Source organism: Otolemur garnettii, unplaced genomic scaffold (genome assembly GCF_000181295.1).
Source record: "Otolemur garnettii isolate 467f Iridium unplaced genomic scaffold, OtoGar3 scaffold00029, whole genome shotgun sequence".
Lineage (NCBI taxonomy): Eukaryota > Metazoa > Chordata > Mammalia > Primates > Galagidae > Otolemur > Otolemur garnettii.
In genome coordinates, this window is record NW_003852424.1 from 14,084,647 (window position 1) to 14,104,617 (window position 19,971).

The 19,971-nt window shown below is 46.7% G+C and overlaps 1 protein-coding gene across 2 annotated transcripts in view; it reads left to right on the forward strand.

The window, feature by feature from the left end:
• The first annotated feature begins 26 nt into the window (after positions 1-26).
• The window catches only part of LOC100940390 (PWWP domain-containing protein MUM1), a 24,401-nt gene continuing 4,456 nt past the window's right edge, over positions 27-19,971 (forward strand). The window contains exons 1-12 of one of the 2 annotated variants that reach the window (XM_003788842.3): positions 27-406; positions 1,398-1,524; positions 2,092-2,177; positions 3,560-3,630; positions 5,249-6,091; positions 8,348-8,449; positions 10,689-10,759; positions 12,534-12,610; positions 13,120-13,180; positions 16,429-16,504; positions 16,863-16,913; positions 17,773-18,209. In XM_003788842.3, coding sequence (XP_003788890.1) covers positions 1,468-1,524; positions 2,092-2,177; positions 3,560-3,630; positions 5,249-6,091; positions 8,348-8,449; positions 10,689-10,759; positions 12,534-12,610; positions 13,120-13,180; positions 16,429-16,504; positions 16,863-16,913; positions 17,773-18,209 — 1,932 coding nt within the window. In that variant the 5' untranslated portion in view covers positions 27-406; positions 1,398-1,467. Of the gene's footprint in view, positions 407-1,397; positions 1,525-2,091; positions 2,178-3,559; positions 3,631-5,248; positions 6,092-8,235; positions 8,450-10,688; positions 10,760-12,533; positions 12,611-13,119; positions 13,181-16,428; positions 16,505-16,862; positions 16,914-17,772; positions 18,210-19,971 lie in introns of those variants that run through there. The other variant, XM_023512544.1, reaches the window with a different exon arrangement.

Genomic DNA, 19,971 nt, shown 5'->3' on the forward strand with positions numbered 1-19,971 from the left:
GGCGGGTCCTCCGCCGTTGGGGCCGCCGTGGCCACCTCGCCCGGGCTCGGGGCATCGCGCTAGGGAAGGGCAGGGCGCCCGAGTGAGCCGGGCTGCAGCCCTCGGGGAGCCTGCGTGGGCTGAGGCGGCTGGCCAGGCCGAGCCTGGGGGGATGGGCGGCTCCGCCGCGGATCCTTCTGCCCCAGGCGTTGACACGGCTCCTCGGCTGCCTGGACGCGACGGCCCCTCCTTCGCAGCCTGCACCCCCCGTCCCGCTCCCTAGGTCCCCTTGCTACTCGGCCGCGAACCCTCCGGTCTCTGCCGCTTGAACTCCTAGCCCTGCTGCTGAGACCCCCTCTTCTGTTGCCTGGAGCCCCCTCCCATGGTGGAATCCTCGGTCCCTGCCGCTTGAAATCCCAGCTCTGCTGTGAGCTCCGTCTCTGTTGTCTGGACTTCCATGGTGAAATCCCGGGTTCGCCCCTGCTGCTGCTGCCTGAACCCCTACTTATGCTGTGACCCTCCTCCTCTGTGCCTGAACCCCCCCCCCATGGTGAAATTCTCTGTCTCTGGGGTCTAAACTCCCATCTCTGCTGTGACCGTCTACTGTGTTGCCTGCAACCCTCCCCCATGATGAAATCATTGGTCCCTGTTGCCTAAACCCCTCCCTCTTCTGCTGTGACCTCTTCTGTTACTTAGACCTTCCCTAATGATGAAATCCCTGTTGCCTGACCCCCCCACCCAGTCTGCTTCTGTGCCTCTTTCCTCTGTTTCCTGGACACCCCTCATTGTGAAATCCCCCACCTCTTCCTTAAACCTCTCTTCCCTGTTGTGATGACACCCTCTTCTGCTGGGAACCCTTCTATTCTGCCTCAACTCCCCCTCCTGCTCCTGTTAACCGTATCCCCCCACCTCCTTTTCATTTCTGTCAACAGCCAAACCATTTCTTCTCATCGATGTAACCAACTGTCTGCAGCTGTCCCTGTCTTTTCAGGGACGTGGCAGCCAAAAGAGCAGTCATTTTCTTCTCATTTTTTCTTGCTGTGGTCAAGTGTTAACTCCCCAATTAGGGGAGGGTTGTAAGCTTTGTTTATAATGTCTTTCCTGCTGAGGTCATAAGCAGGCATTCAGCATGGAGATGATTTATTTAGGAGCCTTTTAAAAATAATCTAGACAGAACCTTTGGGAGGGACTTTGCTGTATTTTATTTATGAAAAAAATACAGGCGCCTCCCTAGGTACCGAGGCCAGTCATTTCTGTCTGTCAGCCTTCTTTTTTGGCAAGGAGCGTCTCAATGCAAGATTACAGAATTGAATTATCTACTCCGGGTTACGTTGAGCTAACCTTTGCCCTTGAGGGTTGTGTCTGTGTTAACATGGCAAGAAATGATTTTATAAAGCACCGTCCAAATTTTGTTGCAGGGCACATCGGCCGTCAGACCTTCAAGTACTTTGTGCCAAATCATTACCACTTGCCACATGAGTCTAAACCATGGCGGATGCCAAGTATGTCCTCTGCAGATGGGAAAAGCGATTATGGCCTGCAAAGGTGACAGCCATTATTCTATAATTTTAGGAATTAGAAATGACTTTTCAGTGACAAGTAAAATCTTTATCAGGAGATACCTAGGAGTTACTTTAGTGAAATAATTGAGCTGGAACAGTTGGCACGGAGTCTCATTACCCGTTTAATGGGGGTTTTGGTCTAGTGCTTACAAGGTTATTCCTCCGGAAGTGTCTTTTTTTTTCCCCTGCACACTAAAAAGAAAATTTAACAGGCTCAGCTATAAAAAGGCATGTAAGGCTCTAACTCAAGGAAATATCTGGCAGGAAGCCCTGTGATAGTAAATAATGGTAGTATTTCAGGGATGCTTTCCAATAATTTAGTAGAAAGTGCTGAACTGCAAGGCAAAAGCCTAGATTCTTCTCTTGGTCTATCTTGTGTCTCAGTTTCCCAATCTGTGAAATGAAGGGGATTGAACTGAAGGTCTCTGAAATTTTGTGGTCATATACCTTAAGAATTACTCGCTACATTTGTGTTTGTATGTTGCTGCTGTTTTTCGGTTTTTGTCAACTTTTATCTTAATAACAAGAATTTTTTTTTTTTTAATCATAGGTTTTGGCCAGAACTGAGACTTCAACAAAAAATAAGAGAAAAAAAGAATTCTTTCTAGATGTTCAAATACTCTCCCTAGAGGAAAAGTTAAGTGTTACGTTTTTTTAGTACTGTTTTTTTCCTGTGCAGAATTGTGGTACTAAGCTTCCCCCCCAAGCCAAAAGCAAAATCCACTCTTAAAGGTTTATTAGCTGTTTAGTTATTTTAACTCATTAGTGCTAATAACTTTATGAGGGCAACAATTGATTTGATTTTATGTCAGTTTGGAAATTAAAGATCTAAATTAGATGTTCTGTGAGAGCTACAGAGAGATGGGTACAAAAATTGAATAAATATAAATAATATACAGGGTAAACTCCCTTTGGGGTTAAAATAAGGATATTTCCTTCTCAGGGACATGTATGTCTTTGTTTCAGAAACCTGTGTGACAGGCTCATCAATTTTGAGATATTTGGATTTTTGAACCTGTCAAGTTATTTAGCATTCAAAAGGCAAATAATAGATTATCAGACAACACATTATTGTCATGCTCTGAATCTAGTGATTGGAAGGTATAGATCATCTAGAATGATGGTGATTAAAATGTTGTATGGGCATGTCAGACGTCAGTTCTGAAAAGAGCCATTAGTTTGTCTGGAAGAGAGCTCTTAGTTGGTTCGCTGAGGCTCCCTTGTCACTTTTCCTTGCAGAGCTTTTTCTGTGCCCCACTCCTTTTGCTCAAGTGTTTTCAGAGCTGCCTCCTAAGCTTGCTTGGTCCCCAGCTCACACTTTCCCTGCGGCTGGGAAGGTAATTGAATACTCCAGTTTAAAAGGGAAGCACATCCTTTTAAACTAAAACACACCTGCTGGGCTGTAAACAGCTTTTAGTGACATTATCATCTACTCTGAAAATTTAACAAAGGAATTATTTGTGCAGTTGATAGTAGGATTTGGCTCATAAAAGTCACAATTTGAATTCATTTTTAGTCTTAAATTTAGTTAACCTTTTCTGTCTTAAAAAGGGGGAAATAAAACATACTTGCCAGAGTCCTTACTGCCACTGACGTCAGGCAGGTGAATTCCTAGTTGGCTGTGACATTTGGTTTAAGCAGAAGGTTGAGGAGGAAAATGAATTTCTATTGTTATCTAAAGAAAAACATGTTTGAAAATGTGTTGATGTAATCCTAGTACTTGGGAGGCCGAGGCCATGGATTGCCCTGAGCTCCCAGGTTCGGAGACCAGCCTGAGCAAGAGTGAGACCCTGTCTCAAAAAAATAGCTGAGCACTGTGGTGGGCACCTATAGTCCCAGCTACTCCGGAGGCTGAGGCAGCAGACTCGCTTAAGTCCAAGAGTTTGAGGTTGCTGTGAGCTATGATGCCAGGTTACTCTACTGAGGGTGACAAACTAAATCTGTCTCAAAAAAAAAGAAAAGAAAATGTGTTGATGGCATTGGCTGGTGGTATATAATGGTCGATTCTGTCTTTGCAGAATTAAGGTGAGAAGTACAGAAGTTGAGGTCCTAAAGAAGTCTCAGATTGAAGCTATTGCTGCCTCATTAGGTAAGAGCATATTTCTATGCTTACGGCGTATTTCTATGCAGTGTTTTTATAAGTGAACATTAGGTTTTCATAAAAATAGTTTGGCAGAACGTTAAGACTTAGTTTTGTAGGTAAAAATTTACCGTATACACCATGTTTTTCTTCATACAAGGGAACATGAATCCCTTTACCTAAAGGAGAAGAAGAAACTGCATCTACTTTCTTAAACCTTTCCAGTATTTGCCCCTAGAACGAATCCTGTTCTTGACGCTGAGAATGGACAATGTGAGCATCAGGGTCATCTCTTTGCAGCTATGGCCTCCAGTGTACCCAAGAGGTGGGATGAGTTTGCTTCCCTGTGTGTAGGGGATAGTTTTTTCCTTTTTGCTCATCCTATAGTAAGATTTTTAAGTGATTCTCTTGCTGCCTGTCCAGTATGGTCTCATCTCAAGCTTTGAGAAGCAAATGGTTGTGTGTTTGCAGTTCCCGAGTGGAGTGCAAGGAAGGAGCTGGTGGCAGTGGAATTGGTGGCTACCCATTGCTTGCAGGTGCTATTGTAGTGGGCACTAGGCAGGTCTGAAGTGTGACTCTATGCCTTCCACTCCCTTTACATTTTATAGGTTAGACTGCTAAAGCCCAGCCAAGCCAGGGACATGTCACCCCCCACCCTCAGAATAGCAGTAACTATGCTCACTTAGTCCCAGTTGAACAAACCTGGATATAGCACTTTTTTTCCTCTTTTCAAAGTGGGAGTATTTATTTTATCCATGAAGTATTGTTTGTCTTGTGAAAAGATGGGCCAGAATTCCTCCCAATGATGTTTATAAAATAAGATCTATTTTCCTGTGCCTTCCGAGAAACAGCTGTTGTTTAGAGCGGGTGCCCTTCTGTGTATCTTAGGCTGGGCTGACTATCATCTTACATGGCATCTTTCTTGTTCGCTCAGGTTGTGTTGAGGGTTTGGTTATTTGTGGGTGCACTTAATATTAAGCATTGAAAATACTGTGTTGATTGAGGTATTATGCCCGCTGAGTTGTGATATTGCATCCATCATCTTGTTCAAATAAATAGCTCCATATCTGTGTGTTGGAATGAATAAATAAAACTATTGCGGCAGGGAGGTTGGGCTGCAAACTAAAGACCCACGATGTTCTTTTCTGGCTTGAAATGCCCTTGCAGAGAAGTATTGAAGATTTACCAGCCCACAATGAGTCTTTTTAATCGGCTGTTCCTTGCCACCCTCCCCCTCAAACCAAGAATACATTTCCAGCAGGGTTCTTTATTTAGTTGGCATTGGTTTTTATTGACCCCGATTGAATTTGAAATTGTAAGGCTGAGAGAGGATTTGCAAAACATTTGAATACATTTTGCTCACAGTATTGTTTTGTGACTTAGAAGAACTTATCTTTTTAGCCAATCAGGTTAAGGTCAGTAAAGTTGTCTTTTGAAAAATGAAGAATTGAAGTCCTGAATGAAAAGGTATTTTGAAGTCTTGTCGCCTTTTGGGGGAAATGCAGGTGAGAAATGTTAGTCTCCCTTTCACTCATTTAGGGTCAAAAACTAGGGACCAAAATCAGTGCTGTGATAGCAGTGCCTGTGTATCTGGACATTAACTGGGCATTACTATGTTTATTTTCAGTCCTTTCGGCCTCACAGAATGAGGTTCCTGCTGCACCCCTGGAGGAATTGACCTACAGACGGTCACTTCGGGTGGCCCTGGATGTTCTGAATGAGAGAACCAGCGTGAGTCAAGAAGGCTCTTCAAGGACAGAAGGAACTGCTCTGTCTCAGAGGGAGAAGCAGCCCGTAGAGCCTAACTCTTTGCTCTGTGATTCTAACTGTACTGGACCTCAGGGGAGGAGGGAATGTACACCACAGAGCCCATCAGGTTTGTCCACTTATGAAAAGGACCCCAACTACAAAGTGAACCACAAGAAAGAGCTCAGAAAAAGTGCACGTCCAAGAGGCCTGTCAGTATCTTCAACTTTCGATGGTTCACAGGATGGCAGCGGGTCAAGAGTGCATGGGGAAAATTATACTATTGCAAGTAAGAGGGGAAGAAATTCAGCACAGAAGTCCAGCTTGTGCCAAAATGTACCTTCACTTTCAGAAGCAGATTATGAAAAAGAGAGTGAGAAAAAGGCAAGCAGCTGTACAACCCTGTTCTTGCCAACCTGCGTCAGTGGGGAGGATCCATGTGCCAGGGCCAGGGAATGGAATCCAGGTTTGCCATCAGGCAGTGTCACTATACCCGCAGCCCCAGTGCACTTGGCCTACTCAGAGGCTGGAGAATGCCCTGTGAAGAGGCCATGCACCAAGCAGCTGGAGACAGGGGCTGCGGAGCCTGAGCTGTCCCCCAGACATGGGCCAAGGGAATGCATGACTTTGCGCAGCACCACCAGGCTCGGCCCGCCTCCCCTACAAGCTTCCACAGATGAAAGGAGAAGTCTTCATCTTCCAGATTCCAAGAAGCTTGAGGAAGGTAAAAGTTTATCAGTGAAGGACAAGATGCTGGGAGGAGTCCTGGTTTCTCCCTTGGCCACAGTCAGAGCAGGCACTTGTGTATTTTTAACCAGATCTTGATGAGATCATTACCAAAATAGAGTTAGAGCAGAGATTTCCTCATTCCTTTTTGTTTGTCTCCCCACTGGGCTATAATTACTTCAGCTTCTAAATATTTGTGTTTTTATTTTTGTGCTGAAATGGAGGGAATGAGGCAGGGAGCCCAAGGTGGAGTGTGGAGCCAGATTGTTGGCAATACAGGGAGTGGGGAGTGTGCGGCTGTGTCTGGGCTCCAGGGATTAACTCTTAACTCTTGCAGGAGCAGTGATGCATTCCTATTAGAGTGGGTAGGAATCTCAGAAGTGATTAACTTATTTTAAAGGCTCCTGACTTTTTTTTTTTTTTTTTGGAGACAGAGTCTCACTATGTCGCTTTTGGTATGGCATCACATCTCACAGCAATCTCCAACTCTTGGGCTTAAGCTACTCTGTTGCCTCAGCCTCCCAGTAGCTAGGATTACAGGCACCCGCCACAGTGCCTGGCTGTTTTTCTTGTTGTAGTTACTGTTTAGCAGGCCCTGGCTGGGTTTTGACCCACCAGCCCTGTGCATGTGGCCGGTGCCCTAACCACTGGGCTCCTGGTGCTGAACCATGCACTTCTGACTTTTTTTTTTTTTTTTTTTCAGTTTTTGGCCAGGGCTGGGTTTGAACCCACCACTTCTGCTATATGGGGCTGGCGCCCTACTCCTTTGAGCCACAGGCGCCACCCAAGGGCTTCTTCAAAGAATTCCCATGTCGGTTAGGCTCCTGTAGCACAGTGGTCCTGATGTTAGCTACATAATACTAAGGGTGGCGAGTTTGAACCTAGCCCAGGCCAGCTAAACAACTGCAACAAAAAAATAGCCGGGCGTTGTGGCGAGTGCCTGTAGTTCCAACTCCTTGGGAGGCTGAGGCAAGAGAATTGCTTAAGCCCAAGAGTTTGAGGTTGCTGTGAGCTGTGACACCATGGTACCCTATCAAGGGCAACATAGTGAGCTGTTTCCAAAAAAAAAGAATTCCTCTGTTGGCTCGGTCTTGGCCTGGTGCCTATAACTCAGTGGATAGGGTGCCAGTCACATGCACAGGGGCTGATGGTTTCAAACCCTGCCCACTCCAGCTAAATAACAACAACAAAAAATAACCGGGTGTTATGGTAGGTACCTGTAGTCCCAGCTACTGGGACTTAAGAATCACTTAAACCTAAGAGTTGGAGGTTGCTGTGAGCTGTGATGCCATGGCACTCTACCAAGGGCGACATAGTGAGACTCTGTCTCAAAAAAAAAAAAAAAAGAATTCCTGTGTCGATATATTTTAGTGTGGTTGCCACCTTACACGTTGTTTTCCATTTTAGCATTGTAGCATCCTTCTTATTTTTGAAATGTTAGTTTAAAAATGTTAATGTGACTGCTGGGGTCAGCTGTCTCTTAAGAGCTGTTCTCTACAAACTCACTACCTAGATGTCAGTCTTTTTTTTTTGAGACAGAGCCTCAAGCTGTCTCCCTGTAGAGTGCCGTGGCATAGCTCACAGTAACCTCCAACTCCTGGGCTCAAGCGAGTCTCCTGCCTCCGCCTCCCAAGTAGCTGGGACTACAGGCGCCTGCCACACCACCTCGCTATTTTTTGGTTGCAGCCATCATTGTTTGGCAGGCCCAGGCTGGATTTGAACCCCCTACCTTAGGTGTATGTGGCTGGCACCTTAGCCACTCGAGCCACAGGCGCCGAGCGTAGATGTCAGTCTTTAGGGAGATCTACAACTATAATGACAAGGAAACTGGTATGTGTCTTTTCACTTTCTCTGAAGATCCAACTACACCCTGCCCTGTTCATGATTCACTCTTGGTTGGGGGTGTCCGCTACCTGTCTGACCGTAGAGTGGTGCAGACTAAGGAGTTAGCTATCATGGGACAAAAGGAATCCCACCCAGAATTCACACAGCTTTCTATGATTTAGATAGTGGCTGCTTCTAGCCTGCCTCTCGTTCTGTCATTTACAACACGAAAGGTGTTCTCTCCCTCTCTCCTTACCCTGTCTAGTATTTTTCTTTAAAATGTACTTTAATTGAAGTGCATCCTATTGAATTTGGCAGTGTGGAATCTTTGCTTTATGCATTGGTGGTCATGTATCACGGAATGTTTTCTTGGGATGAGTCATCAAGATGGTATGATGACAGTGAAAGTCTAACATGACATTGTTGGCAGACCTTCAGTCTTCTGAGGAGTCTATGGAGTTTAATTCCATTAATTCCATCCTGGACGAAGACGAGGATGATGAGGAGCCACCGAGAATCCTTTTATATCACGGTAAGAAGTAACCACAGAGCAGCCTTTGGTGGTAATGATATACTCAAAAGCAGCGTGGGCTAGTGTTCTGAGACCATCTCTGACATCTGTCACTGAAGGTTTCGTGCTATTTAATTTTTCTCCTATCGAACTGAGATCTGGAAGGGACCTTCAGACGTGCCAGATTTTCTGTCCTCTGTCTAAAGAGTAAGCCACACAAAGGGGAGCAGGTTCCGAGGAAGAGATAGCCCAACCCACCCTGTTAGGGCGCTTCTCCTCTGCTCTGCCTTAAGCCTTGTCCTCCTGTCCCCACAGTGGGAAGGAGGAATGGCTGGTGAAAAGATGACTTGTGTCGCCATCGCTGAGGTGTGGCCTAGCACTGCCCCCCGGGCCCAGCTGCCATCGGCCACCTTTGGTGATGGTATTCAGGCATCTGTCCAGGGAGAGTCTTCACACGTAGCTGTTTGCACCAGAGGGAAATCTGCCTTTAGGTGCCACTGAACATCTGTGTGGAAGGGATCAGAAATGAGACCCAAACATTAGAAACAGCACCTTCTAGTTTAGTTTAGAAGGACAGATTCATGGGCTGTTGCAGAAATAGTGCAGGCACCCTGGAGGACCTCATACCCCACTTCTCCCATGGCAACACCCCATAGGACTGAAGAGCAGGCAGTCTCAGCCAGGAAGCTGCCTGCTCCACTTGCGCTCCTGTGCACATGTGTGTGAGAGCGATATTGTTAACGTAGTTCTTTTTTTGTCTAAGCTGCTTTGAATGCTTTTCCATCATTGAATGAACTTAATTACAATTCTGCATTTTTTTTTCCACTTAATGCTAACCCATCCTTTGTTTACTTTTTCACATGATCTTGTAATCATTCTTCATGGCAGTTATTGTTTTCTAAGGGTGTTGAGTTATCACTAGTTCTGCCCCATCCGTGGGCTTCTGTCTGAATTATTCTAGGACAGTGGGTGCCGCAGGGCCTTGGACTCTAAGAAATCATTTTTGCAGCATCGGTTCCCAGAGTGGGATTCCCACAGGAAGGGCATTGTGCCTTCCCTGGAGACCCTTCCGCCTCAACTGCCACCAGCCAGGGTCAGGTCACTAGGGCCTCACAAAACCCAGGTGTTTGGTCTTTCATCCTGTTGATAGCTTGAACTCATTTTTACTTGTTTTTTTTTTTTTACCTGTCAGGCTGAATGTCTATCTTGAGGATTTGCAAACTGACCTCTGAATTGGCTGTTTGTTCACATGGGCTCTGAAATTTCTCTTGAAAACTAAATGCCCTCTACCAGGTGGGAACCAACACTTGGTCATATTGGCAGCAAAAGTCTTTCCCAGTTTGTCTCCCCTTTTATTTGTTTTTTTTTTTTTACCTTACGGACTTTATTGACCTTGTAGTCAAATATTGCAGCATTTCCTTTCTTCTGCAACAGTGTGAGGCTGAGCATCTTTGTTCCGCGTGTATAAAAATAGCCTCCATTTTCTACTGGTGTTTCTGTTGTTTGATTTTTTTTAAATTTAATTCACTCATTTTGGGTATTTTTGGTATAGAAAATGTAGTTAAAATTTTTTTTTCAGATTAATATGAGGGTACAAATTTTTAGGTTATATTGTTTGCATTAGGTGAAGTCCGAGTTGTAGTTGAGCCCTTCACCCAAGGGGTGTGCTGACACCCTTACATTGTGTCCGTTGGTGAAATGTAGTTAAATTTCATACATAAATAGTTTTGAAGTTCTAATTTAAATAATAATTTTTCTCATTTTTAACCCTAGTTTCTCAGATAAGCCTCTTACAAATTTAGAAATTTAAGTTCTTATGTTTGGATCTTTATTGTGTGACATTACCTTACCTCATTTCTGTTTAGTTCACACTTTTTTTTTTTTTTTAACTGTGTCTTATTTTGGAATAATTTTAGAGTTTTAGGATTTCACATAGAGGACAGAGAATCCCTGCCTGGCCCTCATGGCTTCCTGCCTGTCACCACAGTACGTTTGTCATGCTGAAAAAGCCAGTACTGCACCACACTCTGAACCATTGTTGCTTTGCTTTATGATCTCATAGTTGCTGGTTAGATTTAAGTGACATGAGTTATAAATATGCCTTTCAAATTCTCTTGATTTTTTACATGAATTATGTTAAAATCAACTCTAAACAATATCACAATAATTGTGTTTTCTCAAGCTATTGTGCTTGGTGCTTGCTATGGATTTGACTTGTGTATTCTATGTTTTGTTTTTCTTTTTTTCTTTTTAATTCTAGAACCACGTTCGTTTGAAGTAGGAATGCTAGTCTGGCTTAAATACCAGAAATACCCCTTCTGGCCAGCAGTGGTAAGAACAATCTCCTCCATCTTTAAGAGTAGTTAGTCAAATCCCATGCATTTTTATTCTACTCATCCTCAATTCTTGATAATTTGATCTGAGCAAATATTTTCATTATTATCGCTGGATAAAAATGGTGGGTTTATAAAAAGAGATTTATAGAGACACATTTTCCTGAATAAAGGGAGTTTGGTCATTTGATACAATATAGCGTAAGGCACACAGGTCACATTTTTACCAGGTGGATTTAGAAAAACCTGCCTGAAAAATAAGTTAGCAATGTGCTCATTTTAAATACTGTGCATTTCAACCTTTCCCCCTCCATTAAAGCTCATTAATTTAGATTTTATGGCAGAGATGGGTTCTATGGATAAAAATTTATGTTTGGAATCCTTTCACAGCTCCCAGTATGGTGGTGAGTTCAGACGTCGGTGGCCTTTCGGCTGTGCTGTCTGCATGTCCGGCAAGCAAGATGCTCCCTTCCCTGGCATAGGCAGGATTCTCATTGTTTAAACTGTCGTTTTTTTAATTTTGTTTAGAGACAAAGATGTCTAAATCCAAAAGGCATCTGCCCTGCAGTAATTATGAGATGTTTTTGCTATTTTAAAGAGTCTTTATCTCACCGGAGTCATCAACCTCCTTGAGTATGATTCTGGTTATAGAAAACATGGGCTTCGGCTCGGCGCCTATAGCTCAGCCGGCTAAGGCGCCAGCCACGTACACCTAAGGTGGCGGGTTCAAATCCCCAGCCCGGACCCGCCAAACAACAATGACGGCTGCAACCAAAAAATAGCTGGGCGTTGTGGCGGGCGCCTGTAGTCCCAGCTACTTGGGAGGCGGAGGCAGGAGACTCGCTTAAGCCCAGGAGTTGGAGGTTGCTGTGAGCTGTAATGCCACGGCACTCTACCCAGGGGGACAGCTTGAGGCTCTGTCTCAAAAAAAAAAAAAGAAAAGAAAAAGAAAACATGGGCTTCAACTTTGTGTAGTGTTAACCAACAATGTGTAGGTTAAAAACGTTTATAGCAGAGCCAGGCACCTCCTGTCTGGTGGTGAGGGAGGCTGAGTTTGGGAGGCTTTTCTGTCTACCTTCAGCATCTGCTTTCCAGTGGACACCCACTCAGCCTCCCTTCCTACAACTTTCCAGCCCTTTCCTTGTTTCTGTTTCCTGGGTCGCTGCCAGGCTAACATATCACTCATGTGACAGGTTCCTGGGGCGTGAGAGCAGGCATCCTCACCTGAGACCCAGGCTTCAGGGCTTGAAGTGCTCCATAGCTTTGTTTTCCTTTGGAGCCCTGGCAGGTGGCAAGACAGCCAGGCCATGGAGGGGCTGGATCAGAGTCAGGTCAGCTTGGTGTGGATCCTTTGTCCCCTCCTGTGGGGCCTGTGATTGTTCCTGGCCCTTTCTGAGTTCACTTCATTCATTTAAAAAAAGAGAGTAAAACCTGCCCGGCTGAGCCACTGGGAGAATTGGTCAGGCAGTTATATAAAGAGTCAACTCGCAGTGGTAGGTGTGTTCCTTTTTATTAAAAAACCAAAACAAAATGAGCTGATTCTACTCAGAAGTAAAAGCACTTAGAGCAATGTGTGCAACCAAGCTTGGGGTGGTTTCTTGGTATTCCATTGCTGTGGATTCTGCCCAGGGTTGCGTGGATCTGGTGGTATTGCTTGTTATGTATGTTTCTGCTGCTTACCATAAAGCCACATGAGATAATATCAGAAAAACAATCAAAATCCACGATCTCTTCTTTGTTTTAACACTTTTTTTGGTTGGATTTGCCAACAGGTCAAAAGTGTCAGGCGGAGGGATAAGAAAGCAAGTGTGCTTTTTATTGAAGGAGACATGAATCCTAAGGGGAGGGGGTAAGACTGTTGCTCTTTGTTCCTTACAGATGGCCCCAGGTGGCAGCCTCGTGGCTCTTAGAGGGGATGGGGTATGGGGCTGCAGACCATCTCTCACTTGCCAGAAAGGAAAATCCAAACTAAGGCTGTATTTAAAGGAACTGGTCAAACACTTCAGTTTTCAAAACCTTATTTGCTGGTTTTGAAACGCAGTCCAACCAGACTTTCATTGGATCCACTGTTTCCCCAAAATTATAGCAAAATTTGGTGTGTGCAGGCATTGTGAAGATAGCATCCTGCTTCCATGTGAATTTGGCTATTTTGTTAGTTGGTCAATTATTTACCCATTGTTCTATCTCTGCTCAGTCTGGGATGGTGCCCCCTGCATGGAAATGGGTCTTTAAGGCTGTGGGGGCTGGTAGAGGCTGTGGCACCCCTCCACTCAATCAGCCAGAGGAAGGGCAGCATGTCTCAAGTGTATTAAGTGAAGTTACTGCATGTTAACTCTCCCCAATTTCTACTTCATCAAGGATCACAGTATCTCTGAGAAGATTAAAGCACTTTGATTGTAAAGAGAAACAGACACTTCTGGTAGGTGAATTATTATTTGTACTTGCCTTTTTGAATGGTTTATTTTGTTACTAGCGTGTGTGGACAGTCTGAAGAATAGTAGTTAGAGCCAGTGCCATGCCTGCTCTGGGCATTTAGTGGGGATCAGTCACAACCACCCTGGGAAGTTGCCTGTCCTGTCTCCCCATTTATAGGTGAGGAAACTGGGGCCTGGGGCCAACAGGTGTAAGGCCAACTCCTCCCATAGCCAGCTGTACCTATGTTAACCTTTGGGACAGGGCACCCTGGTGAGAGCCTCTTGAGGCCAGGAACTCAGGAGGTCAAGGCATTGGATATGAGTTTGACATCTTTGGGTGTCTCATGGCAGGCGGCTCCCTATGAGCACCGCCCTGGGCCCCATGAGTCTGTGGTCAGTTTTTCTTGTACATTCTGTATACAACCTACAAGGGGTTTGTTCAAGTTAAAAATGTCTGTTTAACTTTGGAAATGTTCATTTTATTGTAGTAACTTAAGAAAAAACAGCACCCAGAGGTAGGTAGACAAGGAGCTCTTGAGCCTCCTTTCAGTGCTGTGCACTTGGCTTTTGCTTCTCAGGACTTAGAGATTCATCCTCTCTTTGGTGCTGCAGCTGCAGTTGGGCCTAAGTGAGCATTTTCCTGCCCATCTCTGCTGGACTTGCACCAGGCTAAGTGGGGCTCTGGGGCAGGACATCCAGGCTGCTCTGTTGACAGGTTGTATTGTTCAGGACTTTATGGCCTCTCAGAAAGCCTGCCGGCGGTGTTGGGGGAGGGTCCTGTCCTAACATGTCACCCTGTGGAAGAGGGACCCCACTCCCTGTCTGCTAGCTGTTCAGTTTATCCACTGTGGCCCAAGGGGTGCCTAGGTGCAGGGAGGGGCAGTGGCCACAACAGGCCTCACACCCCCGGGACACAGCTGAGCAGCCTGGCCTCTTACTCCACACTCTTTTTTTTTTTTTTTTTTTTTTTTGAGAAAAGAGTCTCACTATGTCGTCCTTGGTAGAGTGCCATAGCTTCACAGCTCACAGCAACCTCAAACTCTTGGGCTTAATCGATTCTCTTGCCTCAGCCTCCCAAGTAGCTGGGACTATAGGCACCCGCCACAATGCCGAGCTATTTTTTTTGTTGTGTTTGTTATTGTTGTTTAGCTGGCCCAGGCTGGGTTTGAACCTGCCAACCTCAATGTATGTGGCTGGCTCTGTAACCACTGTGCTATGGGTGCCGATCCCACCCTGTAGGAAGTGTTGCTTTCCCTCTGGGGAACTGAGATGCTGTCCAGAAATGGAAGGTACAGGGACGGGTGCTGTGGCTCACGCCTATAATCCTAGCACTTGGGAGGCCAAGGCGGGTGGATTGTTTGAGCTCACAGGTTTGAGACCAGCCTGAGCAAGAGTGACACCCCCATCTCTCAAAAATAACCAGGTGTTGGCTGGTGGCTGTGACTCAAAGGAGTAAGGCGCCGGCCCCATATACCGGAGGTGGTGGGTTCAAATCCAGCCCTGGCCAAAAAACTGCAAAAAAAAAAAATTTTTTTTTTTAAAAATAACCGGGTGTTGTGGCAGGCGCCTATAGTCCCAGCTACTGGGGAGGCTGAGGCAAGAGAATTGCTTGAACCCAAGAGTTGGAGGTTGCTGTGAGCTGTAATGCCACGGCACTCTACCCAGGGGGACAGCTTGAGGCTCTGTCTCAAAAAAAAAAAAAAGAGTTAGAGGTTGTTGTGAGCTATGATAGTGCGGTAGCACTCTATCAAGGGTGACAAAGTGAAACTCTGTCTCAAAAAAAAGAAAGAAATGGAGGGATGCATGGGGTGACAGGAGAGCAGGCTCCTTGCTCTTAGATGTGTATGGCTGAGGCACATGAAAGGCAAGTTTTAGCACAATAGGGTTATAGGTTAAGAGGACATGGGTTGTCCTCGAGGTGCCAAGATGTTGGCAGAATGCCTGTAAACTGGCTTTCCTCTTTCTGAGAAAAGCAGTTCACAGCCACTGGTGCAGTCAGGTGTATGGGGGTCTTAAAGTTTGTTTTATTTCAGTGGTAGAAAGTGTGGCCCCTTAGCTGGGCATTGTGATGGGACACCTGTAGTCCCAGCTACTCAGGAGGCTGAGGCAAGAGAATTGCCTAAGCCCAAGAGCTGAAGGTTGCTGTGAGCTGGCGCCATGGCACTCTACCAAAGGGTGACAAAGTGAGACTCCTTGTCTCTTAAAAAAAAAAAAAAGGTAAGTGTGGGCCCTGAGGACTGGTTTGGGGGAAGCTATTTGTTAGGTAAGCACTAGAGGTTGCTGGGGGTCAGCCAAGACCTTGAGGGTTTATTAGGTGAGCACTGATGGGCCATCCCTGAGCCTTGCAAGGTCTGTAGGGCCAAAGTGCTGCCTTCTCTATGGAGCCTACCAGCTGCCGACCAGGTGCCAGCCTAAGCCTGGCCATAGCCACAGCTACCTGCTCTGGTTCCCCCAATATCTGCCAAGGGGTAAACGCCCCAGCATGGATGCTGTTTGGAAGGTCAGGCTGAGGCACCTGTCAGGGGACAGTAGGACATGCATTGACCCCAGGGTGTGTCATCCTAGCTCTGTGATTTTACCACAAAACCCCTTCTCTTTAATGGGTGGTGGTGTCTTGGGTCCAAGTCAACAGCTGCTGGAGGTGAGCATATGGGGTGTGTTTTCCTCTTGCTGGTGAGGACAGGGACGAGGCCTGGGTGTTGACATCCCTCCCTCCCTTGGGCAGTGCACCTTCTAGGCTGACCCTGCCTTGTTCTAATTCATGAGCAAGCTCAGGTACACAGGCATGAAGACATCTCATAGAACGAGGTGTTACCTAAAACATTTTATTTTTATTTATTTGTTATTTAGAAATAGGGTCTCACTTTGTCAACCCAGACTAGAGTGCAGTTCTGTCATCATAGGTTACTGTAGCCTTGAACTCCTGGGCTCAAGTTGTCCTCCTGAGTAGCTGGGACTACAGGTGTGTGCCACTGTACCTAGCTTATAAGAGTTTTTCTCTTTTCTACCAAATGATACGTTGGTCATATATGAGGTGTTTTCTACTGTCCATACCAAGGTGGCTCAGAGTGAGGTATCACTGGTGACCACATTTTGGCTTGGGACCCAGACTTGGGCCTGGTGCATTTCTGCCAGGGCCTTAACAAGTGAGGCTCAGAGGTCAGGTCCAGGGCTCCATGTGTGGCCTCTGAACATGGGTACCTGGATACTCCCCACTGCTGTACACTGATGCCTACTGTTGATCTCATTGCAGAACAAAGCCAGGGAGGACTTTGACCAGGCCATCGGCTGGTGTGTGTCCCTCATCACTGACTACAGGGTCCGGTTAGGTGCGTGGAGGCTCTGCACAACCAAGAACCGGGAGGCAGGTGGAGGGCAGGCACCTGGGCGGGTGGACACAACTAGCAGAGACAGGATTTCCTTTCAGTGAGAGAGTTGGTTTTCATACGTCCCAAGTCTGGTGGTTGGGAATTTATGAAACGTAAATAAATGTAAAATGTGTTATATCCTCAGGTCATCCCAGAAGACTCGTGCCCAGGTGCTCTTTCCTGGGAGCAGGACTGTGACCCCATTACCTGCTCATGGGAAGAGGTGTCTGGGTCAGGCTCAGACTAGAAAGTCCTAGGAAGGGCCTGGAGAATGTTTCCAGAGTCTCCTGAGTGCTGCTCTCCCCTCCTCCCTCTGCAGGTTGTGGGTCTTTTTCTGGCTCTTTCCTGGAGTATTATGCTGCTGACATAAGTAAGTTGCAGACATGTCTTTGAAAGTGCAATCTGTTCTTCATCTCTTGAGGAAACAGTCTCTATGTCATAAGCTGTGGGAGGGGATATATTGGGCCACGGGGGCGTCCACACCCACTCTGACCTGGGAGCTACTCCACCCTATTCTCCCCTCAGCTGGAGGCCATTCTCATCCTGTATTTTAAGAAGGTTATCTGGCTTGGGGCCTATGGCTGAAGTGGCTAAGGCACCAGCCAAATAAACCTAAGGTGGTGGGTTTGTATCCAGCCCGGACCCGCCAAATAACAGTGACGGCTGCAACCAAAAAAAATGGCCGGGCATTGTGGTAGGCGCCTGTGGTCCCAGCTACTTGGGAGGCAGAGGCAGGAGACTTGCTTGAGCCCAGGAGTTGGAGGTTGCTGTGAGCGTGATGCCACAGCACTCTACCAAGGGGGACAGCTTGAAGCTCCGTCTCAAAAAAGAAAAAAGAAGGTTATCTGAATGCTGAAGCATTTGACTAGCCTTTCTTATTGCCTGTGTTGAATGTCGGTTACTGACATACAGCGTTCTCCAGTCCTCTCAGCTGTTAAAGGAATGGAAATAACTGAATTGTTCCTCGTCAGTGTGTGTGTGGTGCTCTACTCTTTAGGGTTAAATTTGGCTAAAGGGCCCAGTTAATGGGAAAATGTTAGGGATCCTCCCAAGGGAAGAGCCTTCAGGATATGGAGACTCTTCCCCATTGGCTCTCAGGGAAACTGAGGTATCTAGGGCTCTCCTAGGTCCTGGACCCCCAGCCTCAGGTTTGGGCCCCAAGTGTGGTCATGGAGGGAAGCTGGCAGAGACCTGTCCCCTAGCACTGGTCCCCACTGCTTCCTTTGCAGGCTACCCTGTCCGGAAGTCCATCCAGCAGGATGCTCTGGGGACCCGGTTTCCACAGCTGAGCAAGGGGAGCTCCGAAGAGCCAGAGGCAGTGAGTGCTTTGGGGCGGAGGCTGCCCTGCAGGAAGGTACTCCCTGACCGCTCGAGGGCTGCCCGCGACCGAGCTAACCAGAAGCTGGTGGAGTACATCGTGAAGGCCAGGGGCACAGAGAGCCACCTGCGGGCCATCCTGAAGAGCCGGCGGCCATCACGCTGGCTTGAGACCTTCCTGAGCTCAAGCCAGGCCATGACCTGTGTGGAGACCTACCTAGAGGACGAAGAACAACTGGACCTGGTGGTGAAGTACTTGCAGGGCTTCTGCCAAGAGCTGGGTGGCCCAGTGCTGACACGTGCCCACAGCGACAGAATCCGCTTTGTCCTGGATGTACTGCTCCCTGAGGTAAGCTGATGGTGCCACCATGTGAGCTGGGGGCTGTGGGAGCCAGAGGTGCATGAAGTGACTCAGGGTACAGGTGTCCTTCCATTCCCGGGCCATAATCAAGAAACCCAACCTAAGTCGAAAAATAAAAAATTAAAGGTTGTCTGTGATCTTGAACTTTAGCTTGGTGAAATGCAGGCACACTGTTGCAGTTCATATTTAGAGTGTTAGGGCCCCACTGGGCATGTAGGCGTCTGCACAAGAAAGACCTTGTCAAACTCAGAATCATACCATACAATTGTGAAAATTTTCATAGAGATACAGAAAAAATATTTATAGCAACAGTGAATCCTTATGAGCCCATCTCGCCACAGAGATTTTTTTGGGCAAAAAAAAAAAAAAAAAACCTTAAACATTTTTGACCATAAACTTTAAAACAGGGCAGTTCTTGCTCTGCATCTATGGCTCAAGTGGCTAAGGTGCCAACCACAAACACTTGAGCTGGGGGTTCGAGTCCAGTCCAGGCCTGCCAAACAACGATGGCTGCAACCCAAAAAAATAGCTGGGCATTGTGGCAGGCACCTGTAGTCCCAGCTGCTTGGGAGACTGAGGCAGGAGAATCACTTGAGCACAGGAATTAGACGTTGCTGTGAGCTGTGATGCCACGGCCCTCTACCCAGGGCAACAGCTTGAGGCTCTGTCTCAAGAAAACAGGGCAGTTTTGGCTCAGCAGCCATTGCTCAGTGGTTAGGGTGCCAGCCACATACTCGTGGCTAGCCAGATCGAACCTGGCCCAGGCCTGCTAAAGAAAAATGACAACTACAAAAAAAAAAATTACCAGGCATTGTGGCAGGCACCTGTAGTCCCAGCTACTTGGGAGGCTGAGGCAAGAGGATCACTTAAGCTCAAGAGTTTGAGGTTGCTGTGAGCTGTGACACCATGGCACTCTACTGAGGGCAACATAGTGAGACTCTGTCTCAAAAAATAAAACTAAACAGGCTCGGTGCCTGTGGCTCAAGTGGCTAAGGTGCCAGCCACATACACCTAAGGTGGCAGGTTTGAATCCAGCCTGGGCCTGCCAAAACACCAATGACGGCTGTAACCAAAAAATAGCCGGGTAGCTGTGGTCCCAGCTACTTGGGAGGCGGAGGCAGGAGACTCGCTTGAGCCCAGGAGTTGGAGGTGCTGTGAGCTGTGATGCCACAGCACTCTACCCAAGGGGACAGCTTGAGGCTCTGTCTCAAAAAAAATAAAAACAGGGCAGTTCTGCACCCGCCCCTCCCCCCCACCAGGGGACCCTGGGTGATGTCCTGGGACATCTGTGATTGTCACACCGTGGGGTGCCCCTTGCATGGGATGAGTGGGGTTAGGGATGTTGCTCAGTACCCTGCAGGGCCCAGAATGGCCCCATCCCAGAGAACAACCCAGGAGATAAACTGTGATCTAAGCAATAAGGACTCTTAAAAATTTGTTCACCATAAAAACAATACTGTTGTTTCATCTTAAAAAAAAAATTAGGCTGGGTATGGTGGCTCACAATCTCACAGGTGGACTAGCCTGAGCCAGAGTGAGACCTCGTCTCTAAAAATAGCCAGGCATTGTATTGGGCACCTGTAGTCCCAACTACTCGGAAGGCTGAGGCAAGAGAATTGCTTGAGCCGGAGTTTGAGGTGGTTGAGCCCCCAGCACTCTACCAAGGGTGACAAAAGTGAAACACTGTCTCGAAAAAAAAAAAATTAATAGTGATTCCTTTTTTTCTTTTTTCTTTTTTTTTTTTTTTTTT